Source organism: Venustampulla echinocandica, assembly GCF_003357145.1.
Source record: "Venustampulla echinocandica strain BP 5553 chromosome Unknown scaffold_0, whole genome shotgun sequence".
In the NCBI taxonomy this organism is placed as follows: domain Eukaryota; kingdom Fungi; phylum Ascomycota; class Leotiomycetes; order Helotiales; family Pleuroascaceae; genus Venustampulla; species Venustampulla echinocandica.
The window spans coordinates 7,898,573-7,922,716 of record NW_022474205.1 but is presented as its reverse complement, the minus strand read 5'-3'; the positions used below and the strand labels follow the sequence as shown (position 1 = coordinate 7,922,716).

General features: G+C 48.6%; 7 protein-coding genes across 7 annotated transcripts in view; 1 reads left to right on the top strand and 6 right to left on the bottom strand.

Moving 5' to 3' along the window:
• Positions 1-1,076: 1,076 nt before the first annotated feature.
• BP5553_02505 (putative stress-induced protein STI1) lies at positions 1,077-3,111 on the bottom strand (the record flags this gene model as incomplete). The annotated part of the gene is made up of 5 exons (XM_032011128.1): positions 1,077-1,112; positions 1,165-1,281; positions 1,337-2,577; positions 2,631-2,935; positions 3,047-3,111. The coding sequence occupies 5 exons, from the start codon at positions 3,109-3,111 to the stop codon at positions 1,077-1,079; spliced, it is 1,764 nt and encodes a 587-aa protein (XP_031875182.1).
• A 752-nt stretch (positions 3,112-3,863) lies between these two features.
• BP5553_02504 (3-hydroxy-3-methylglutaryl coenzyme A reductase) lies at positions 3,864-7,481 on the bottom strand (the record flags this gene model as incomplete). The annotated part of the gene is made up of 2 exons (XM_032011127.1): positions 3,864-4,263; positions 4,318-7,481. The coding sequence occupies 2 exons, from the start codon at positions 7,479-7,481 to the stop codon at positions 3,864-3,866; spliced, it is 3,564 nt and encodes a 1,187-aa protein (XP_031875181.1).
• A 4,209-nt stretch (positions 7,482-11,690) lies between these two features.
• Positions 11,691-12,444, bottom strand: BP5553_02503 (uncharacterized protein; the record flags this gene model as incomplete). Its single annotated transcript, XM_032011126.1, has 2 exons — positions 11,691-12,317; positions 12,373-12,444. 2 exons carry the CDS (start codon positions 12,442-12,444, stop codon positions 11,691-11,693), a joined length of 699 nt encoding a protein of 232 aa, XP_031875180.1.
• Positions 12,445-13,124: 680 nt separating this feature from the next.
• BP5553_02502 (uncharacterized protein) lies at positions 13,125-15,456 on the top strand (the record flags this gene model as incomplete). Its single annotated transcript, XM_032011125.1, has 4 exons — positions 13,125-13,157; positions 14,013-14,672; positions 14,783-15,203; positions 15,254-15,456. 4 exons carry the CDS (start codon positions 13,125-13,127, stop codon positions 15,454-15,456), a joined length of 1,317 nt encoding a protein of 438 aa, XP_031875179.1.
• A 1,047-nt stretch (positions 15,457-16,503) lies between these two features.
• Positions 16,504-17,874, bottom strand: BP5553_02501 (uncharacterized protein; the record flags this gene model as incomplete). The annotated part of the gene is made up of 1 exon (XM_032011124.1): positions 16,504-17,874. The coding sequence occupies one exon, from the start codon at positions 17,872-17,874 to the stop codon at positions 16,504-16,506; it is 1,371 nt and encodes a 456-aa protein (XP_031875178.1).
• Positions 17,875-21,039: 3,165 nt separating this feature from the next.
• BP5553_02500 (uncharacterized protein) lies at positions 21,040-21,852 on the bottom strand (the record flags this gene model as incomplete). Its single annotated transcript, XM_032011123.1, has 1 exon — positions 21,040-21,852. One exon carries the CDS (start codon positions 21,850-21,852, stop codon positions 21,040-21,042), a length of 813 nt encoding a protein of 270 aa, XP_031875177.1.
• Positions 21,853-23,853: 2,001 nt separating this feature from the next.
• Positions 23,854-24,144, bottom strand: part of BP5553_02499 (Uncharacterized protein) — a gene marked incomplete at both ends in the record, with an annotated part of 3,675 nt that continues 3,384 nt past the window's right edge. Inside the window, one exon of the mRNA XM_032011122.1 lies at positions 23,854-24,126. Coding sequence (XP_031875176.1) covers positions 23,854-24,126 — 273 coding nt within the window. The remainder of the gene's footprint in view (positions 24,127-24,144) is intronic.

The window sequence follows — 24,144 nt, the reverse complement described above, 5'->3', positions numbered from 1 at the left end:
AGGGACTGGAGGATCTAACGATTCCTCATCTCTCATTGCTCGGTGAATCTGCTCGTGCTGCTTTCCGGCTTGCTTCTAGCAGTCGCAAACCCCCTATCGGTAGGCACAATGTGCTGTATTCGGCATCGCGGTATTTGAGGCCGGAGCTCGTATCTCGTGTCGAGCTGATCTCGAGATAAGGAATGCCCTAATCCACTGATGGAATTGAGCTTGTTCGGCGTCGTTTTAGTCATCGCCAGGGGATATACCCCATGATAGTTAGTGCCAGTTGTTTGTTTGGCATTCTGATACTTCGTACGAAGTAGTGACGTTCGATAAGGTTGATGACAAGCCAATAGCCAAGGTAGTTGGTGAGACCTCTCCCCTGTACGTGATCTCGCTTCTTGTTGATTGCCAAGTGCTCTCTTACAACAACCAAGAACGTCAGAAGCTTATCCTTTCGTCGGCATTGGTTGGGTACTTCGTAATAAATAAACAATGTTATCGCCTGTATAGGCCGGCTCCTATCTCCAGCTCAATCTCACTCGGGATCGCCCGGTCGAGGAGGTTACGAAAGGGGAATCGTATGAATATTCGTCGTCTCTTACTGTCACTGTCACCACGAGATAGGACTTTAATCTTCCTATGTGAAATATGGTTTGTCCTAAGATAAGGATACTTCGTCCCCTAGCCTCGGGAATCAGCGTCAAAGCCAAAGACGGCTTACTTCGTTAATACTACTATCAAATAATCCGCGCTAGAGATGGGGAGATTCCACGGATACATGGCGTTAAATTACACTTAGGAACAATGATAACACTAGTGGAAATTGCATACGATTACACAAATCCCATAGCCATGCATTGATGATTACGCTAAAAGTAAAAAGCACCTAGAATACACTGTATTATTGGAAGGGTTTCGCTGCTTTGCCTCGTCCATCATGTCGTATCTCATCAGCAGACAAATACCATTCTAGCATATAAAATAGGGGCGTCCTATGCTACGCGCTCTCATGGCACCTGGGTACTACATAAACTGGAAGAGTTCAGTTGCTTGGGTTTCAAGTGGCAGAACTAGTCCGGATTATGCAGTACTTATCTGCCAACACGGATGACTCCAGCGGCGACGAGCTGCGATAGTTAGAACGTGTGTTTTTAAGAATGGGGATGTGTTGGGATATACCTTTTGAATCTTTGCCCGGATACCGGGGTTCTTCATATGTTCTTGGAGCGCAGCTGGGTCTGACTGTGCTTGTTGGAGGATACTCTGCATGATAGGGTCTTGCATGATGCCCAAGATCTGAATTGAGTTAGTCAGATGCTGTCACTCATCAAACTGTAAATTATTTGCTTACCTCAGGATCCCTCTGAATTCTCTCCTTCGTCTGCTCCTCGGTCTCATTCTCTCTCGCAGCATACATAGCGGACAACGCCTTCTGCTGCAGCTGCTCAATCTCCCTCGCATGAGCCTTCGTCTCATCGACTTCGGCAGCTTCCGTGCAAGCATCTAGAGACTTCGAGTAATCTCTCATGCCCAAGTACGCCTGCGCCTTGCGGATATACGCGCGGATAAACTTAGGATCCTTCTTGATCGCCAAGTTACAATCCTCAATGGCGCTTGGGAATTCGAGAAGCTTGATGAATGCAGCAGCGCGATTGCTGTAGCCTCTAGGGTCTTCAGGAGCTCGTTTGGTCATCTCACTATACGCTTCCACGGCACCAGGCCAGTCCGAGTCCTTGAATCTGGCATTGCCCAACTCACGAGCCTCCTCGGCCTTCTCTGGGCTGATGTATGCCTCTCTTGCGCTGTCGATCTTGAACTTCTCAGCTGCGCGGAGCTTGTTGACAAGGTCAGGGGTACGGTGCTCCGTGAGCGCCTTCTTGTAATTTTCGATTGCCGTGTCGATATCCCCCTGCTTCTCATGAGCCGATCCTATACGCGCATATGATTTGGCAATCATCTTGAAGTCGGCGTAGATCTCACGACCTTCCTCGACTGCCTTCTCGCAAGCTTTGATACAAGCATCGTAGTCTCCCTTCTCGAAGTAAGCGGCACCGAGATTGTTTAGGTAGGTGATATCCTTGTATAGCTCCCAGGCCTTGCTATAATGTGTGATTGCCTCATCGAAGTTCTTCTTCTTATATTGTTGCGTACCGAGCGCCTTCTCAGCTTCTGCCGCGGCCTTTGCTTTGGCTTTCTCCTGATCCTCAGTATCTGGTTCTGGCGCTGCTTGCGGCTCCGGCTCTCTAGGTTTTGGGGCCTCTGCGGGAGCAGCTCGGGCATCTGGCATGGAGACATCTTCCTCATGTTCTCCTGGTGCCGACGATGGATCGCCACCTGCACCTGCACCACCTGGCATGCCTCCCATCATATCCATATCCACACCCATGAGCACGCCCAGGACCTGTATCATTCGAGGATCTGAGAACATAGCCTGGGAGTCGCCAGGGTTGTTCTTAACCTGCTGAAGCTTTGCCATGAACGATGGGTCTGCAAGCAACTTGCTCGTCTTGGGGTTGGCCGCAAGTTTCTGAATGAGTTGTGGGTCGTTGAACATGCCTCCAAGTCCTCCACTTGGATCACCGGTAACACCATCTAACACAGTCCTAATCAGCACGTACCATATCTCATAGAGTTCGTGTACATACCTGCTTTAGCCTCCGCATCAATCGCGCGGTTAACAGCAGCAAGACCAGATTTGTTCTGCGCATTATTTGGATCCAGCTTCAACCCCTCCTCATACGCATCGTGCGCACCCACAAGATCCCCCAATCCATGTTGAGCAGCACCCTTCCGTCCCCATCCCTTTGCCCAGTCTGGTTTAATCGTGGTTACTTTCTCAGCATCTTTCAGCGCGTTCTCGTAATCTCTCTTCGAGGCGTAGGCAGCAGACCGATTCGAGTAGAGGATGTGGTTTTCTGGCTCTATCGCAATGGCCTCCGTAAATTTGGCACTGTAGCATTTGTCAGAGAGAAGTCCGTGAGAGAGTAAAGGCTTTAGGCTCAGAACCGCCTTTGGTGCCACTTTCCGCTGAAAGTCTAAACGGAGCGGGAACACAACTTACACGGCCTCGTCGAAGTTCTTCTCTGCAATGGCTTTGTTGCCAAGAGCCTTAAGTTCGTCCGCCATTATTGAAGTTGGTGCTTGAATTCTAGTAGAGGGTATAAAGGACTAGATCTGATGTGGGTTTGAACTTAAAATTGAAAAGATGAAGAATTCAGGTCCATATATCAGGCTGCCTTTCAAGACCGCATTTGTAGCTTCTAGAGCTTTCCACATCGCGGCTTTTGGAAGCTCAGACCGACAGATCCCTGCAAGCGTGGCCAGGATTCCACGTGATGAGCCTTATCGTCCGAATCGGGACTCCGAGCTGTGTAAGGGTTAAGGGACGTTGTAACAAATGATTGGAATTTCTTTTGGTGAGCGGGAGGTAATTGTCCAGAGCGATCATCAAAGCCTAGTAATCTGCTGTCGGAGTTGGTCTAAAAAGTGAAGAAACAGATGTAATCAAATTCACAGGCAACAAAATCCTTGATATAATGCCAGGAATACCCCAATTAAAGCATAGGATAGCCCGCAGGTTTCTATACGTGCGGCATAGAGCACAAGAGTACTGTAATTATAAAGAAAATTGGTTGTATTGTATTGTTTCTAAGAATCTACATGTTCTCTTGCCCAAACCCCCCACGGACCCACGAGAGACACGGCCATAAAAGACCGAATTATAGGTTTTATGTCGGTACGAAATATGTACCGTTTGTATGATTTTTGCTCAAGTTGATAGTATGCAGGCGACGCTGTGCACTGCTCTAGAAATTTTTCAACGGCGCTATTCCAAACTCCGTCCCATGCGAATCAATATCCTGTCTGATTATATACTACTACTTCTTTCCTCCGGGGGCGCGAGCAACTGCTGCCGGTGACATAGCCAGCCCAGCCCTCTCCTGCATGGTGGTCATCGCCGCAGTCACTGGTGTTTGGGCACCGCTCGGCGCTGGGGTGTTACTGCGAGTCGCCGGAGCACTTCTGTTGTGTGCCATATGGCTCTGCACAAGATGTCCAGCTGCCAAGGCGCTGCACAATGAAAGCTCACCGGCAAGCACACCAGCAGCAACAATGCGTGCAAGTTTTCGAGCATTGTCACCTGGGTTTGTGGGGTGGGAGCCTCGGACACCTAATAGATCCAGCATAGCGGCTTGCGGCTCCAGAATGGTACCTCCTCCGAGGGTACCGACTTCAATAGAAGGCATCGAAACACTGATTTGAAGATTTCCGCGCAAACTGTAATCCCACGTTAGTAATCTAGTTAATCGCAGTAAGGCTTCTACAACTTACTTTTTCATGAGTGTGATACAACTGCTGCTTTCGACGTTCTGGGCGGGATCTTGACCAGTAGCCAAAAAGATAGCGGTGACAATGTTTGCGGCGTGGGCATTGAAACCTCCAATGCTTCCGGCCATAGCACTGCCAACGAGATTCTTAGCGATATTCAGTTCGACCATGGCTTCTACACTAGTCTTGAGGACCTTCCGCACGACTTCGCCAGGAATAATGGCCTCTGCCACGACACTCTTTCCACGGCCATCAATCCAGTTGACTGCAGCCGCTTTCTTGTCTGTACAGAAGTTGCCAGAGACCGAAATAATCTGCATATCATCAAAGCCATTGTCGCGCATGACGCTTAAGGCATGCTCGACGCCCTTGGAGATCATGTTCATTCCCATAGCATCACCAGTGGTAGTCTTGAAGCGAGGATAGAGATTTGTTCCTGCCAGTGCTGTCTTGATGTGCTGTAGCCTGGCAAACCTGCTAGTAGAGTTGAAAGCTTCGGCCATTGTTCCTTGTCCGATTTCTGAATCCAGCCACACCTTGGCTGCGCCAGCCCGTTCGAGGGTTTCGAAGGTAACACAAGGACCACGGGTCATGCCATCGCCAGTTACGATTGTGACTGCACCGCCGCCAGAATTGATTGCCTTGCAGCCACGGCTTGTACTAGCAACGAGGACACCCTCTGTCGTAGCCATAGGCAAGAAGAAGCTTTGTCCATCAATAACAATAGGGCCAGCAACACCAAGTGGAAGCGGCATGTAACCAATAACGTTTTCGCAGCAAGCTCCCAGGACACGGTCGTAGTCGTAGTGATTGTATGGCAGTTTGGATTTCTCCAACAGACTTGTCGTCTCAGTAGTAGCAGGAGTCCTTGAGATGATGGCACGTCTGATTTTGACAGCACGGGTAGTGTTCTTCAAAGTCCGTTCAAGAGAATAGCCAGGAATTTTGCCTTGCATGGATAATTCGACAATCTCGCTATCAGTGAGCTCAGGCGCACGCTTTTCCTGAAGCAAGCGCTCCATTTGGACAAGTGTTCGGCGGAGGGGAGGTTGACCTTCTGGCTCAGCCTGGCGCATTTCGAGACCCTCGTCCTCATCATCTGTTGTAGCTGGGGTCGGAGGTGCAAGCCGGTCATTTGCCTCTGGGTCGATAGCAGGGAGCTTTAGTGAAGGCACGGAGGTCGAGTTGTTGAATTTCTCTGCTTGCTCAAGTTCTTTGGCGTCAACAGCGTGGTGTGGAGGCATTTGTAGCGGATCTTTAATGCTCCATCTTGCTGCATTGAAGAGATATCCGTTCAAGATCACACTCAATGCCAACGCGGCGACTATCCACTTCGATAGAACAGGATCCTCCAAGCTCTTCAGGACACCCTCCACGACGCGACCGCCCATTCCATAGTCACCAAGCTCATCATCATCAGTCACAGAGTTCCGGTCCCTTGATGGAATAGCGTAGTGAACAGAGGGGTATTGAAGTTCGTACTTAATAGGTGAAAGGACGGTGACCACTACCGCCTTTTCCTGAGACTTGGCAGACAAGAGTATGGCGTCCAAAGCGCTGGGTGCGATTTCAAAGGGATCCATTGGGAGGGAGGATACACTATTAACGACGCTATTTCCAGCAAAGTCGGGAATAATTGAAGAAGCCCGGTTGATTTTGCCGCTCCGGAAGGGAATGGTGCAAAGGTTGAGAATGTTAATGATGACAAAACCTCCAACCATCAGAACCTTGAATTTGGGGATGCTGCTGTCTCGAACCTTTCGTCCGAAGATATTTGTCTCGGTGCTTCCGGCCGCATCATCCGCCTTTGGCCATTCGTCGCTCTGAGCAACGGTTTCAGCCACGCGACGGTTGACGCCGTCATCCTCTAAAGCCTGGCGAAGGGCAACATGGCGTTTGATACGGTTGATTTCGAGCTTAATGTTCAAGACTGCCGTATAGAAGGTGAAAAGGAGAAGACAGTCGAAGGCCAGAATCCAGGCCGCCAGGAAACAGAACTGTTGAAGTCCGCCCTGAACACCAGATGCAGCACCAGCAACCAGAATACAGATCTCGATCGCGTAGTCCCTAAGAATCTCATAACCCTTCTCCTTGATCGCAACCTGCACCGCGTATCCAATGGAGTTTGGTGATATGCCGTATTTCTTTTCCTGGGCTTGAGGCCTGCGTGATTCAAGCGAAGCAGATAGTACTGCCTTGGTCAAAACAATCGACTTCTCGAAACCAATGGTAACGACCAAGAATGGCAGACCTTCGGACAGCAAAATCATATTCATTGGTACTCCCAATTTCGTGGTCACAATCAATCCAAAAAGGAAAGCGAAAACCGACGAGAAAAGGGTCGTTGCAAACAGCCAGAAGTGCGAACCCATGCGACGCATCGAGATGAACAGCGACACGAACGTCAAGTGCATAGAAATATATCCCAGCACCATAATGATAATGTCCAGGGTCTCGGCATTCTTGATCAGGTGGACGAATTCAGTCCATGCGGTCGAAGCCCAGTTGCGTAAACCAGCGTGCGACCCAGCGACCTTTGCAGCCTTCATAATCCACTTTTTCTGCTCCTTTGTCGAGTCTGCCTCAAGTCCATCGTGGGCTTTCTCAGTCTCCAGTGCGGAAAGGGCACTGGGGAATTCCTGAGCTCGGACAAGGAACTCTGGAGCATTGCTGTATGGCACTGAATATACAAGAGTAGTACCCTGAGATGAAGTTGCTGGTAGGGGCGTAACCGATAAATTTTGAGGGATTGGTACCGAGGTTTGCGGGGAATTGGCGGTCAACGAGTTTTGGAAGACCAAAGTCATCAGGGCCAGATGATCAGCATCCGGAGAAATCGAGGTGTCCGCATCTGCCTGCTGCCATTTCCAATCCGTCTCACTGCTGACTCTCAATTGACGGCTGCCTTCCAGTAATGAAGGCCAATCCGCCTTCCCTTCCACGGTGCTTGATGTAACAACATTGAATAGGCTGCTCTCGAGGAGACCGATATAAGTCGTACTAGCAAAAATTGCGACAATGACGATCGTATGTATAGGATGGAGGCATGCTCTGTAGGAGAGCTTTTGCACAAGGGGCGTCACTCGTTTATTCAGCCAGACTGGGCCAGCGGAATTTTCAGTGGAGGCGCCCGGAAGCCTCGAACGGAGGAAGGATGAACCAAGCATATTTAAAGCTTGAGGGAGGTATCGCGGTGTATTATAAAGCCATCGAAGAGCCGGAAGAGCGGCTTTAGTTCGTTCTACCTATATGCCACGCATTGGTTAGCTATTTGCTTCGAAATTTGACCAAATACGAATACGCAAAGAGAGGGCCTCTAGAGCATGCTTATAAAAGAGGCAGGCCCAGTATGCATGTGAAGATGGGTCGTACGCAGGAAATAGTTCAGCTTCCTCGTGGGAGTCTCGTGGTGGGTGATACCAGGGCTCAAGGGCAGCACGAATGTGATACCGAAGAACGAGGTTCTCGTCGTTCAGAGCTCAACTCGAGGATAAGCAACGTTCCACTTGCATCCACTGATATCCTGCCGTGCTCGCCAAGTGCACAATAAGACGCAAGTAGGGAAAAAATTGGCGGAAAATGCGAAAGTTGGAAATGTTCAGGGGCTTGAACGTACTTTTATTTCCCAGCCGGGGACTGTATTTCTGGCTTGCTTGGGCGGGTCGGAACGGGGGCCGAGGGAGTCGGGGGTCGAAGGATTTGGAGTGATGAGGCTGCGGATGGGTGTTGAAAATCCAAACAGACTGTGCAAGACCCGATCTCTCGGCCGAGTTGGCGGGCGACGATGAGGATGGAGGGGAGAGGGGAGGAGAGGAGAGGGAGGGAGAGAGAGGGAGAGGGCGAGGTGGAAGTGCAAGTGCAAGTGCAAGCGGAGGTGTAGAAAAGAAAGTCGGAGCCCCAAATTCAAATGCAATTTGAAAGGGACGTGCTGGTGCTAGCAGTCCGGGGGCAACTACAGTGGTCGCAGGCTGTTACCGGCTTTGCGACAGCGTTGGATCTGGATGTGGATCTTCACTACGGTATTATTATTTTTCAAGTCGGGCGAACGATATTAATTCTCGCTAAAATGCCTCCCAGCACCCAATAAACCAAATAAAGGGGCAACCGTTGAAAGAAACCGGGCAAACGCCTACGATTGTTCTGCTGTTTCTTTCAACAATTGACCGCTCGCTGCGATGTGGGAGAGTCGTCGCATGATCCCTTACTTTTGTCCTGGCTACGGTACGAAGATGCGTTTCCCCGTCACCGACTCTATCGACGGAGTATTACGAGGCCAGTGTGGCGCTGCAGCTGGATTAGCAACCCAGTAGCTGCTAATGTTCCTGCTTATCGCCACCAGTCCGGCCTTGAAGTCTTGGATTCCCCATGCGCTCGTGTCGGGCTACTGGTTGGTTCGGTGTTGGCTCCAATAGTAGGGTTATTATTCTATGGTCCCCTTTCCTGGCATCTTGACGCAAGTTGCGAAACGTGCAAGAAATGCTCTTATAGATGCAGATTCAGATGCATACTCTGTATCTCCTCAGTTTATCATGTCTTTGTGTCTTTGTTTATTCAGTCATGGCCGTTGATAGCTCTCACCGATCGCTATCAGCTGCTCCAGCGAGTTGCGGTGGTTCGCCGGGGAATATAATCCGTGATCCCGGATGATGTGCAGTCTGACATCGGACCCTCAGGCCACAGTGGAGTCCATCTGCTACAGAGCGGTCTGAACGACTGGGCGACAGAACTTGGAGCCAAGTCTGTACTTTGGTGGGCACTACGAGTGCTATAATACCGGAAAGCCTATTATTGTTTCGGTACTCACGTACTTATTTAGAGTGCCGCTCTGAGCTCACTCCCGAGCCTCCGGGGGTACCGGAACAGTACTAAAAACGGGGTCGAGAATAAGACCCCTAACTCTAATAAGATCAAACACATCCTGCAAAGAGCACCTGGCTACACAGGTGCTACGGAGTACAGCAGAAGTCTGACCTTACGTGGGATGAACCGCTCGAATCGCCTGTGATGGATTAGAAGGGGGCTTGTTAACGGCGTGTTGCTTCTCTCGTTATCAAGGACAACGGGACGCCTATTATCGATACTCGATAAGGGCCCCCATCCTTAAAGGCTCGAGAGTGAAAAGGATCCATGCCCTAGTTGGCAATCTGACCTCACGTACTTCGTACATATAAACTAGCCAGTCACGTCACCAAACTTTAATCCTTCTGTTACACGATGAAAAAATGATTGCCTGATCGATCTTTTTAACGTTATGGAGGAAGGCGTCAGCCCCATTATGGTATTGCCCCTAACAGGTGAAGCTCCGGCCCAATTATCGAGAAGATACAATGGAAACGGTGCAGTAGGTACCCAAACCGGGCAATATTTCCATCTTGGCACGACTCAATCAGATCAACCTAATATCAATATCTGTCCAGCGACCTATTCCTACTATCTTTATTCCGGAATATTGACTCCTCTTATAGGAATCAGACCCGCGCCGATGTGTACGTGGGCCCGATGGATTTCCAACCCCGACTCAAATCGTCAATGGGGTTGTACAGTCCAAACCCACGCCTTCTAGGGTAACCTATGATCACCGTTACCTCCGTCCATATCCCAACCCAAAGCAAAATCCAATAAACGAAATGAAAATAACCTAAAAGAAGTAAGAGGGATAGAAAGTAAACTCACTGATTCACAACAAACGTTTGTCCTCGCAATCCTATCCGCAGTAAAACATGAATATTCAGGAGGCGATCCGTTGCCGCCGGTAGATTCAACCAAGGTTGCATTCAAACCTAAGGAGCGCCGGTCAGGGTTTGTTTTATTTCAAAGTAGTAGAAAAGCGAAATAGGGAGAGAAGTGGAGAGGACAAACACCCAAGAAGGTGCTCAAAATTAGGCCCAGTCAGACGGGTCGCAGCACAACAAGCACGGTGTGTGTTCTCGGGGCAGAGCCAGGCGGAGCCTAGGGTTAAAGAGGAGGTAAGTACTAGGGCGATGAAGCCCATTTTGGATATGGAGTTTCGGTTAGGTTTGGGTTTAGGTTGGGTTGTTTTGATATTAGCTTTGATTTAAGGTGGTCCAGTGAAAGTCTTGGAGTTAATACTATTTTGTAGAGAGACGGGAAGGGGTAGGGTAAAGTAGTGTAGGTATTTATAATTCTTCTATTTAGCCCTTCCCGTATCGCAACGGGGTAAAGTGAAGACCTCGCCTTTTCTTTACATATGTATTAGTTTTTGTACTACTTGATCTGGCCATGTGATTATATTAGGCAATTTACAGTAATATAAGGCACCCCTTTCATATTGCACTGGATAATAAATAAAAACCTAAAGACTTTTTGAAGAGGTTGCACTGTTATATATCTGTCTCTTATACACATCTATATGAGGTTGCACTGTTATATATACATAGGTTAAAGCAAAGTGGAAACACTCTGTTCCAGTGTTGTTTTCCATCTCTATCCAGAGCTACGATTTTTCTATACTCAATGTTATTTTTTTTTGGGACACCTCACTATAGATTCAATAGAGTATCACTAAAAGTCTCATCAATTCTAGCACAGATACGGATAACTATCGATAGATGTATAATACTAACAGAATTTGGACCCCTGGCTAGGTGGAGGAGGAAATCCTTTCGAACCCCTGGTTAGAAGTTGTCAATTTTCAATAATACATCAACAGGGTGAGGAGGCCTGAGCAAAGGTGGCGCTGGCCAGGTGAGTATAAGTACCTACATTCCGGTGGTATAACAATTTGTCTGACCTTGTATACATGTATCTAACACCCAAGCTTCACGTGGATCGGTGGATGGCACACAACATCCTCGACTGTTACACGATATAATTTAGATAGCAGAGAATGTCTATCTACTCTATCTACATAACAGAAATAGAGGACTAGGCTAATCCAGTGACATATATTATCCCCGCTTGCAAATAATATTTTTCCTCCAACACCTTATCCAGGTGTAAAAAGAAACACCAGACGGTTGAACTTTAACAGCAATATACTAGCCCCTTTTTGCCAATCGTATCTGCCCAAATGTGTCCTGACTTTACATACGTAATGTAGTCAATCCTCAACTCCTTTAGTGTATATATCTGGGTTGAGTTAGTTGATATACGGTAGGATGTTTCGCTTCTACTAGCCCAAGATTCCGCGGCACGGATCTGGGGTGTCTTGTGATATATGTATTCGAGCAATGAGTGTGCTCCAATTCTAGGACAGCGGAGCCCATAATCAACATGATATGGTGGAGCTTTATGGAGAGAAACGATTCCTTTTACGAACCTACTCCAGAACTCCGGTCCAGATAAACAGGCAACCAACATGTACCACATTGATCCAACCCAAGAACCCCATAACTCCCACCCTCAAATCTCGTAACTCATAGCACCCTTTCCTTCACCCTCCTAACCTCCTCCCCGTCCAACCCCACAACCTTCACACCAACATCCTCTAGGCTCGTCTCTACCGTCCCCCAAGTCCCCTCATCCACAGCTTTAGTCCCCTCCCTCACAACACACGTAGTAAACCCCTCCGCTTTACTATCCATCGCCGTAGCCTGCACACAATAATCAAACGCCAGCCCGACGACAAAAACATCCGTCACGCCCCTCTCCCTTAACACGTCCGCCAACCCACTATCACACGCCCTCGGGCTTTTTAACGGATCAAAAAATGCCGAATACATCTCCACCTCCCGTCTCATCCCCTTCTCCACCACCAAATCCACCCCTCTCACATCCAACTCACTCAACAACTCCGCACCGGACGTATTCTGGATACAGTGATCAGGCCAAAGCCTCGTCTCATACGTCTCCTCTGGATTCTCCGGGTTAACAACGGTGGTGAAATCTACAAACGGACGCTTGCCCACGTGGTTTGATGCGAATGATATATGATCCCGCGGATGCCAGTCCTTGGTTGCGATTTTCACAGCGAAGGGAAGCGTGAGCAGATGGTTGACTGTGGGGATTATCGCGCGGCCGTTGGGGACGGCTAGGGTGCCATTCTATTGACTCGTTCATTAGCTTTGAATTGCTGGCTTGCTGGGAAGGTAATATTACGGGAGGGCAGAAATCATCTTGCACGTCAACGACTATTAGGGCGGGCTTGAAGATGTCTTTTGCCGACGCCATGGTTTGATAGGGTGGGAGATTGGGGAAGTACTATGGCATATCGAAAATTGTGTAGGAGTAAAGTTGGTCCATGAAGTGTCACGCTTGATTTAACGTGAATTACCCATGGCACGTGATGTATCGCGACTTTGCTCACCCCTGAAATTGAAAATAAAGCTCCAGCAAGTTTTATACGAATTTGAAATTTTCAGTTTTATATTCCTGTTTCTAACTTGTAATTACTAACGGAAGTAGTATCGTTTATTAGTGACCAGCTAAGGGCGTCTGTATCTAAGATGTGATATAGGTCACACATTAGACTGACGATGATAGCATGTTTGTTATTGAATAGGTTTGCTTAATATAATTGTAATAATCATGGACTATAACAAGCTCATCTGTTTCGCACCTAGAATTCCATTGTAGACGGCTCTCACAGGTCAACAAATCAATCAAACCAGGGTACGACATTAGGACAGGAACTCATTAAAGCTCGGCTTCGTTTAAAGATGACGGCTTCCATCGCTCTTTCTTCATCTTTCTATTTTTCTCCAATGCCTTCAAGTTCTTCTTTGTCAAACGAGCACGTTTTAGAGGCCTTTAGGACATGATCTCGTCAGATCCGTCAGATCTTCATTTCCAAGACTGGTGGCCGTGGGTTTGTAACAGAGGAGGATTTCTACAATATCGATATAAACAGAATGCTCGTTAAACAAGTCAACGAGGATCGGACTGTAATTGCGGAGGAGCGCGAGGCTTACGGACCCTCGTAGATTGCAGTTCCATGATGAGGAAGAGGCAAATGGAGACAAAGGGTGATTTGGTGGAGTTGTATGGAATGCTGAATCATTAGTTCGCTCTCAAACAATCAATGAATTCGCTGGCCAGTGATGCAGCCGTCAAGGGCCACCAAGCTCCTCCGGTTTATTAGTTTATTAGTGGGTTGCTCAACGTCTTCCTTCAATACAACTATCTCACCACTGGCAGTGGCGGAATTCATAGAGCTCTGGCCTAACTCATCTAGCGCTATGGCAGAGGCGTGACTTGCTTTGGAGGTAGGTAAACATAGTAGTGGGTAGCCCGCGATCGCGAGGCTTGTTTCGGGGAGTGAAAATGGGCTTGGATCATTAGCCGCCTTAGGCATCATTATAGCACACTACCTAGGTAGGTAGGCAGCATCACTGTGGCATCCACTGGAGGGTCTCACTGTAGGGCACTGCTACAGGGCATACTGCCCTGAAGCCACAGCCTGGGGAACTATCGATGAGTGCCCGTCGACTAGTAGGGCAGACCCTGTGGATCCTGGGACTAACTACAGATCCAGATCCAGATCCAGCAACAAAAAGACCAAATAGACCAACCTGGAAGGGTATTCGTAGGAAATTTAGGGGACTGCCTGGGAGCGACATATATTAGGGCTTGGAAATACTGCTCCAAGCCCCAACCCTCTCAATGACTCACTTGCATCTAAATATCTAAATAACGCATCTACAGATCACTGTCTCCATCTTCATTCTTCCAACGACAATAAAACCGGCATGGCATCGTTTAATTGGGATTTGGATTTGGATTTCGAAGAATTCTCCTAGGACGATGGGAATGGAGGCTACCAGGGTGTCAGCGCTGCCCACCTCTCACAGCTTTACACTTACCTGAAATCGCAATACCCAGAGGTTGAAGTGATTGAGGAGCGGGAGCCATATTTGGTGATATGGTGTACCGGATCCGTTCCCGAACCACCTAAACTGCCCTTCCGCATTGCAGGCTTGCAGGGCGTTTGGCTTGTCTCTGGTCGCGACAGTCTTCCACCGGAGTTTACTGAAGATGACATCGGTTCTCTAGCTGAAGTTCTCGAATTGGATGACGATCTCGCCGAGGATATTCGCGAATATCGACTACCAAAACCCAGCACTCTTTGTCGAATGATGCAGGAGCACTTTCCTGATGCACTGGGTATTAGCTTTGTCAACAACCGGATTCGGATTGAGTTGGAAGAGCTCCCTATCGAAGAGTACCGGGAGCGTTTAACAACTCTACCTGGTCGGTTTCAGCACACCAGAATCCTGATCATGTACTACAATGGGCTTCTGAACACCGGCCGGGAGAAACACAGGGGATTAAAGCAACCAATGCCGCAGAAAGATGACAAGCAGTTCGACGGTTTAGATTATGTTGCTGCGCAAGGCTACTTCCAACCTGGGTCGATGCTTTGTAATAGTAGTGGCGATATAGTTTCGGCTGGAATCCAGGTAGAGAATGGAGCTGAAAGGAGATTGACTGTTCCGATCCACGGTTGGCAACCAGAGCTCGACAAACCCCGGAGAAAATAGGGGATTCGAGCTGCTTTCGTGTCACTCAGGGGAGAACACACGTCGGCCACATTAGCAGCAGGATAGAGGATACCGATATTGGCCTCGCTACCTTGAACGACAACGTCGAGCTTCGTAACCGATTTCTTCATCTCCCTGGGGGACCGTCCAAGCTTCTTTACAGCGACACAGTAAGAAGCGATGATTATTACATGATTGATAGCCTCACCACGGGTCGGCAAGGAACACTGTTGTTGTGCAAAGGGAAGAGGGCTATCGAACGAGAACAAAACGGCACATCCCAGGTTGTTGTTCAGCTCATCTTTGCCGCTAGTGACCCTCTGGCTTACACGCCTAATATTCGGGCCCGGTGCTGTGGCTCGGCATTGATTCGCCTTGTCCCCAAAGCAGGACGAGGTAAGAAGAGCGCAACCAATGAGCGAGTTACCCCTTGCAAGCAGAGTACACCCAGTACGAAGGGCGCCCCAGTCACAGGAGAACCCTCTACGCCAAAAAAAAAGATACTCCTGGTTTGGTCGAGTTGGCAAACGACGGAGAAATTGGAGGGTTCATAAGCTGCTGCGAACTTCAAGAGAAAACTGATAAGCCCCTATTGATCTGTTATGCGGAGACTACAGACTCTTTGATTGATGCTGGTTGGGAGGTGGTCAAGACAGCAGAAAAGAGAAAGCGTACTGGTTCTGAAGATCCTTCCTTAGACTGAATCACTTCGACACCCCCTTGTGGCTTACTCCATGTATATGCAGCTTAATTGCTAATAATTAGTTTGGAACTCGCAAAAGCTCAATAGTTCCGAAGAGCACATGTAAACTAGATATAGATGGCAACTATCACCACTTGGACCGATGAGGTGCTATAATGCAGCTGTATTTAGCATCCACGGGAGTGTTGATGCAACCTCATTCACGACTCGCATATTACAAAGTCGAGCCTTCAAGCACTAGATCCTTTAGAAGGCATATGGATTATACGGTTCAGTTGTTGTTATTACCTATTTCCCGCTCCTTTTCTATCTCCTAGTAGTCGATCTGGTATACTAAGTTAGTAGGAGTTAGTCATTGACTTAGAAGGCTAGCACAAGGTGCTTAAGCCAGCGGTCTAGAACACCTATTAATAGTTACATGATTTTACATTCTCAATTTCTCATCACGAAGCTCAATAGGTCCAAGTTTATGGTAGGATTTGAATGCAATATATTCATTCCCCACCATTTCTCCATTTTCCATTCTCCACATCTCATTTCCCCACCTTAACTATTTCAACCCCAATCCACTCATTCTGCTAACCCCATCTTACAAAACACATATCCGATGCAGTCCACCAACCCTATGCTAACGTCCACGATTCCCAACAAAACTCCGTCTCCATACGGAAAAATCGAGGTTGTTGGGTTTTAAAAAAAAGGGTGGGGGAAAAAAACAAAGTCTCGCGATGTCATAAAAATCATAACCATTTGTATGCAAAGCCTCCCAAAATAATGTCGCTCATAAAATGTACCCCCTCCTATACCACCACCAGCTAAAGAATGATTAATACAATTAGATGGGTTGAATAGAATTGAAGCGATGGTGTGTGTGTGTGTCCGTTTCCATCTAGCGGGATATATGTAATGCAGTCGGGGGACGGGGTATTCAAACGCAAATAACGATGACCAAGTTTTTTCATAAATAAAGCCAGCTCCGGCATGATATCAAAGCTCCATTGCACCAAGCAGCAAAAATTATACCCAGGTTTCCTTGCATGATAGGCTTTAATTGCCCTTCTCTTCTTCGGCCGATCCATCTGTATCATCACTGTCAGGGCTTGAAGGTTGTTGAGCTCCAATTGACGACTCAAGTTTGGCTGCAGGAAGCGTGACCGCGATTGGCGTCGTATTTGTGCTATCCTCGGTTTGCCTTACTTTAGAGTCCTGACTGCTTGCCCTATCTCTTGAGCCCTCAGCCGAACTTGACACGGTGGGAGTATTGGCTTGACTTCCGCCCCGCTGGCCGTGATAGTGGATCACCTGCGGCGGAGCTTGCCCAGCCTGAGTGCCCAGTAGATGTTGCGGATACGGATGGAGATCTTTTGATGATGTCGAGAAGGTAGACACGACTGGCTGAGGGTATCCGTGGCCGTTGCTGGGATTTGAGGCGTGGCCAAAAGCTTGGTTGTGTTCTGCTTGGGTAGGTGTACCAGAGTCGATTGTAACGGGACTCGTTAGCTGGTCGTTTACTTGGCCAGTCAGGCTATTTAACCCGCCTTGAATATCCCGCAGCAAGCGAACATATTCTTCTGGGACCAAGCCGCTTTCCTGAGTCTTCGGGTCCATAGCAACAAGCCATCCTTGGCCATGCCGGTATGATACCCAAATCACCTGTCCTTCGACCAGTGGCAACTCGTTCTCATTTTCTCGCTGGAAGTCGAAAAGTGCTACAGCCTTCCCGTGCATCTCCTCATCTGGCGACGCAATTGTAAACTGATAATCCCTTGAATATCTGGACTCGTCATGTCTTGTCATGCCTGGGGAAGATGCAGAACTAGATGCGTCTGACTCCGATCGGTAGTCTTGGCCGGTCTCGTCGGTATAAGATCTGCTTGGAAGGGTGCCCGCAAAATGCGAGTCTCTCTGGCCAGGTACGTTGTAAGGCGCCAGTGTAGAATGTCGGGCCTGGTCTGGGGGATATGTAACGATTTCACCGCCTGGTCCGTCTGCCTCCCCTCCTTGGTTTACATAGTATCTCTCGCTACCATCACCCCCGGTTCCAACAAAATAACCCCTCCCATGATCAAAATGCTCCTGGCTGAGCATACTGGCGCGGTGTCCATCCCCTCCGTTCCGACCTCTATGTGACTGGCCGCCTCCAAACCCAGCCGACGACTTATGTTTCCTATGCCGAGAGCTCACAACAACTGGGCTTTGAAGATCTTCGTCCTCACTCCATGGCGGGCCGTCCCCAAACTGTATAGGCGCCAACTGCTCCCCCTTCATGAGTCCATCACCTCCCCAAGGACCAGGACCCCACCCGCCTCTACTATCCCAGGAAGTGGGCGGATCCGAAAGTCGCTTATGAGATTCGCTCACAGGTGTTGAAAGGCCAGAAGGCGGCCGAGAGGACTCTGGCGGTGGGCCATAATGCATCGGGTGCAATGGGGGATATGCGAAATCTCGAACAAGTGTGTATGGTAGGCTCGAGTGGAATATTGGAAAGATATGCGAAGGTGGCCGTGACCGAGACGGCTGTGAGTAGGTCGAGTATTGTGACAGCCTATTCTTTGAGGCATGTGATGTGGGCCGTTGTAATGTAGACCGGCGAGCTGTGGGGGATGTTATTAATGGCGGTAACGGTGGGTGGTTTGGATTCGAGGACGGTGAGGATATTGGCGAGACAGCTGGCGGAGACGTAGCTGTGTCCAATGTTGGAGACATCACGGCTGCCATTTCACAGCGGCGGTACCGGTCTTATCAGCAGAGCCTGCTGTGGGATGAGCCGCTCGGTGAAGCCAAAGCCGGTGGCAGCTTGGCCAGCAAGCCAAAATTCACCAGATATGAATCTTCACGCTAGCGTAAGACCAAATATTGAGGTTCGATCAATATCGACTGCCGCGACGCCCGCGATGATCACTTCGCTCCCGCTCCTCGGTCCTAGCTGGTTGTTCCCAAAACCGGCAGCCGTACCGTACCGCGATGTAGGTTTAGGTTTGGTAGGTAATGTGTGACGGCCAACAACGAAATAGAATGATCAAGATTGGCGCGGCTGACGCGCAGTCGGAGGATTGAAAACAGATTCAAGATGGAGGACCGATGCACTGGGCGATCATCCAGCAAGGCGGATGGGTTTTTTCTTCGAGGACACGCCGTGTCGTGGTGGCGCTTAAAGGCCAAATGTTCAACTGTTCCTGGGTAGGTAGCGCCGCCTGCACCCACCGCCTGTGTCTGGCCCAATGGCACCCGTCAAAGCCACGCTCTGGTCTGCTGCTGGCCGAGGACGCGGTGAGCGGGAGGCAGGGCTCGCGCTCAGATGGGGCGGACTGGGTGCTGGACCGTCGAGGTTGCTGGAGAAGATAGTCGAGTAGTTCGGTTTGGGAGTGAAAGGATGCCACCCGCTGGCGCGCGACTCAGCAACGCCGAGACCCCAAAGGCCTCCAAGCCCGATGGGATGGAGCAGAACGACGGACCCCGCAGGTGGGAGAGGCGCAAGAGCGTCTAATAGCAGGCTGGATGGCTGGCGGGCGGGCGTTGGAGGGATGGAGGATGGAGGATGGAGGATTCCGTTCTCCCAGCGGGGGATGGATATGGATATGGGGTATGGGATATGGGATATGGATATCTGGATTGGGATTGGGATTGGGAAGAAGTACAGAGTACAGCTGTGTGTTTGTTGACGCAACACACGTGACAGGGAAAGTGACAGGTGGACGAGGAATGGAGGAGAGACGGTTGAGCAGCTTGCTTCAGGGTACGGAGCACTGTGAACTGTGCTGTGCTGTGCTGTAGGGCGCCTGGGAGAGAGAGCAGAGGCAGAGGCAGCGGGCAAGCGAAGGCGGGCGGCGGTGGTTGATTTGGGCGACGACATCAAGAGAGGCAAGAGAGGCAAGAGAGGCAAGAGAGAGTCAAGACGCATGGCAAACATGGGGGTGGCCACCGTCTGAGTTCTATTTTCGGCAGCAGTACCCCTGTCACCACTGTTATTTGCAGCCTTAGTGCGTTTCAAGTGCCCGCTGGGCCAATCATGCCGGGCTGTTCACTGTTGTCCGTTGCGGGCGCTCTTTCCGTTGGTGCCCGCGTGGGTGCAGAGTGCAGAGTCCAGAGTCACTGCTTACTACGCTACGCCCGGGGACAGGGACAGCACGGAGCACAGCAGTGTTGTGCTGTTCGCACTTCGTAAGCACAAGGCACCTACTGTACATGTACCTAGGTAATAAGGTAAGGTAAGGTGTGTACAGGTATGTACTGTACCACTGTGCTGGCACTCGTACGTAGTAGTAGCAGCAGCAGCCGTGTTACTTATTATAACCATGCTCGAGTACCATATCGGGAGGACAAGTACAAGTATCAGTACCAGTACAACCGCCCCCAAGATCCCTTGGCAGAGATGGCTCGGATTCGTATGTACCGTGCGTGTACCGCTACATCTCCTTCCAGAAAACAATACATGTTGCACCTGCGAAAGCACTGGTCTCATTCATGTACGAGCTCGAGGCCAAGTATACTTAATAAGTACAGTACATGGCCTCAGCCTTACCCCGTGTCAGACCAACGGGCTGAATCGGCAGCGCCTGCCTAAAAGGAGCATTCCTCAGGCAAATTATAAAGTTGTAAACGAGGCTCGGTGGTGGTTCTAACTTCCGAGGAATGCCTGCCGTACCGATGGTGGGGATGGGAAGATATGGCCCTACCAGAAAACACCTGCTGGTTACGCCAGAATCCGCCCGAACCTGAGCAAACCCCGATGGCTTTATCGGCCAGGTTTGCAAAGTAACTGTCTTATTATTACCTTGCAGTTGAGCGGCTTGAGGCAAGCAATCTGTTCAGATCGACAGTCACATGACTCCCGCCAGGTCACGTATCGTAAGGTACCTAAGCTATCACTCCAGTACAATAATAGACAATGAAAGCGAAATACTGCTTTAAGAGATTAAGAAACACTTAACAAGATAATGAGTTTGCTTTCGTGTTCGCGTTCAAGATCAACTAATGCTAAAGAAGTACTGTGCCTAAATGGGTTAGAGACCTTGGTACAAGGAATGGATTTTGAGATAACTTAGAATTATCCTATCCACGATTCATAAAGTATAATTTTGACCAATTTAATAAATCGCCGTTTTCGGTTCCTGCTCTCAAATTCGCCCTCTAGTTAGCAAATTCGTGTTAAATTCGCCATCGTATTCGCGAATCTATATCATTTTTACGCTGCCTAGTACCTTAATAGCCCCCGCCGCTTCGGGTAAGGTACATGCAAGGGGCGTCCGCCGCTTGCAACGTCTATAACGTTCTCCCACCCCGCAGCTTGACACTGTTCCTCTTCAATCTTTTCTCAACGCTCCCTCACTCGGTCGTAGCTTTATTATACGTCGTCACCCTTTCCCCGCCGAGACCTACTCAGAGCGCACCTTCGCCGGCCCAACCATAGCTAAAGCCTTGCTTGACAACAGGGCCGGTTTAAAGCCAGAACCGCTCGATCTACCACTCTAGATTCGATGGTCTTAACGGTCGCGACGGCGATATGACCTAGCCAAGGAAAGAAATTCGTTATAACGAGGTGGCATATCTAAATTAAAGCTGTATTGACCTGTGAATTTATAATCACTGCTCAAAAACATGTTTTGAAGTATTCCTGGAAGCATCTTCGAAATTCTGGCGTAATACTTTCTCATACATCTCCTTATCTCGGAGCTTTGTGCTTATTACTTCTTTTCCATCTACGGCCCAGTATTCCGATACGATGCGTGGGGAATCTGGATCAACATTATGAGAAGGCGCAAATAGAGGCTGGATGTGATCGCGGAAGATATTATATAGTCCTTTTGGACTATCTAAGGCCTGGAAATACCAAAAGTTCCCAATCTTCCAACCGCTCTTTATAATGTTTGTCCGGTACGAAGCAGCACCATTTATCGGGGGAAACGACTTCTCCTCTTCCTCAAAGATCTCCATGAACTCGTGATGCGCCTTGCTGAATTTATCTAGGCGCCGGCCAACAAGATCATCTGCGGAACATCCAGTCAGCCAGTACGGAGGACGCAAGGTCTCCACAGGCAGCGAGCATGCCCACTCAAGGTCAATTAGGCATTTGATATTCCAATCATTGTCCACGAAGATGTTACTCTGATGAAGGTCTGTAAGTCGGAAAACAAAAGGACCATGACGGAATTCTCGATTCGTGAAATGTGAAAGCAGCGTCCGCATAATAGTCAAATTGGCCATCTGGGCACGGCCATCCTCCTCATCGTTCAAGGAGTTTGGTTGATGTCGAATGCGACTGTCATGGCAAGATAGAAGATCGAGATAATACCCATCCGTCACTGAGTACGTCGAACCTCTCTCAATATTGGTCGGAATCTGGTCATTCTCTAATTGCTGAAGTCGAAGAGTTAAAGGGCGGTTGGTAAGCTGCATGGTTCCACTGGAGTCTATTGTCCAAGATCCAATACGTGGTAGCGGCGATTGACTCAGAGAAAGCATAATACAACAGAGGTCTCTCAAGAGGTTGGTTCTTCGAACTTGGCAATGCTGAAATTCTTCCCATGTCTCCGAGAGCATATTTATACCTGTGCCCTCAATATAGTCCATAACTAGATATCCGTACTCCAGAAGGTGTTGACGGCTATAGTATATATAACGGCAAGGTAAAGCAAATCCAAACAGCGATAAAAGGTGCCGTCGAAAGTGCTAAAGAAGTCTAGTTTTTAATGGTGCCTCTCGGGTTTGGTAAACTATATAGGCATGAGTTAACTTCGGAAGTAAACATCGAAGAGCCGCTAGATACCATACATTTTGGCCACCGACAAATCCAAATCCCTACAGGTAAAGTATCGGAACATAGGGACAGTGCTCTCGTATCCAAATAAACGTAGCGGCCTCACAGCGCAGTTTCTCGTCTACGTTACCAGGATATGTAGATTCTCCGATCTTGTAAAGCAAAGGAAATCTAATAATGACTCGTCTTCCGGGGTGTTTGGTCCAGTTATCAACGTAAACGGGTATACAAACGTTGAAACTGCCGTGTATCAACTCGCTTACTTCACCAAGACAGCATATCTCTGATTTAGTTAAGCCCAGATGATGCGAGACTGTATCCTCGATGTCTTTCTGATGACTGACGAGCCATGAAAAGAAGTCTACACGTTGCTCGGGATATACCAAGCTTAGCAGCATATTGTCCTCCTCCTCCAGGGCAGCTTCTAATGTAGTTGCACCCCGAAGGAGTGGAAGGGTGAGTGCTTGAGACATCGGGATATGTGGAGCCAGAGCCGGGGATGGCCTAGAGGAACGAGGGATTGCTCATCACCTGAAGTATGCCGATGTCATCAAGACCCAAAGATCGTGAGCCTTGTGCAGACGCGCAATATATTGTGATTTGGTTGAAGTATGCCAATCTAGAATGCTTTCATGAGCCTAGAAGGCCCAGGCGCCAAGACGGCTTCGGCTGATGGGGCAACAAAGACTGGTGTCCGGAGTTTACATTTCCCTGCGAGTTCAGATCCAAACTCCTCCACAACTCATATCAGTGCTTTTATCAGTGCAAAAGTCTCAAAGTTTCACAGGGCATCCGCATCCGCTGAAGTCAATCGTTTCTCTTCCCATAATCCGGAAAATGTGGAACTGTCTTTTGCATAGTGGGGCAACTCCAACTACTATATATATATCTCTCTCTCTCTTATATTCGATTTTTGTCTCCGGAATGTATTATTTATAACACCTGGATAAGTGGAGCCAGCTGAGCTTAAAAGCTCCTGGAATTCTTCCTCATTTGACACTACAAGAGGATGGAAAATACATAAGGAGATGCAGGAACCGAAGCATAGAGACGACTAGCTTCACATCTCAGAACCTGATTATTATACTCCCTTTTACCACCGCCTAGGTGCCCCCTGATTCCCTGAATTATACGACGACTCGATGCAGAGACGATATTCCCCCACTCTACTTAGGTACCCAGCCCATCGAGTCGTATGGTTCAATGCGGTTCTGAAGCTTTATTATAGCTTCCATGTTGCCTGTGGTCTCCTCCTTAATCTGTGACTTGATTTTTGAAATCGTAGCTTCATTGCTAGCCTCTTCTATCTCTGCGTGTTCCCTTAAGATGGCATTTTCATACTTTGTGTTCCGAATTTTGAAAGGTTAATTCATGTCAAGTTGACAGGATCTGGTAGACTTACACCATCGGTAATATTGGCAAGTTTAAGTAGTGCCGAACTGGTCCCCAGTTTGAATTTATCTTGCCTAGTCGAGTTTCCTCATTGGAATCGTCGAAAAAATCAGGCTTTGATAGCTCTATTCAAATCAAATCACATCAAATCATTTCTTATATTAATGTTAAGGACATCTCAGAACTAATGAGACATATATTTACCAAGTAGTAGTTCAACATAACTTAGATCTTCCAAGATATTAATACTAAGTACTCTCCCTTATTTCCCCTATTTTCGCCAGCTCGTTATCTTTTAATAAGTTAATATCGGACCCAGCCGCTAGTAGCAGTTTCGCAATTTCCTGATTGCGATCCTGATACATAGGCCGCCTAGGCTCCAAAGCTACCTGGAGCGCTGTACCATACTCTCCACCTTGTGCATTGACATCAGCTCCAGCATCAAGTAGAGCCTTTACAACATCTGTACTCCCATCAAATGCGGCAGCAGCAGCTTGAAGGGCAGAACCATGTCTTCCACCCTGCGTATTGACATCAGC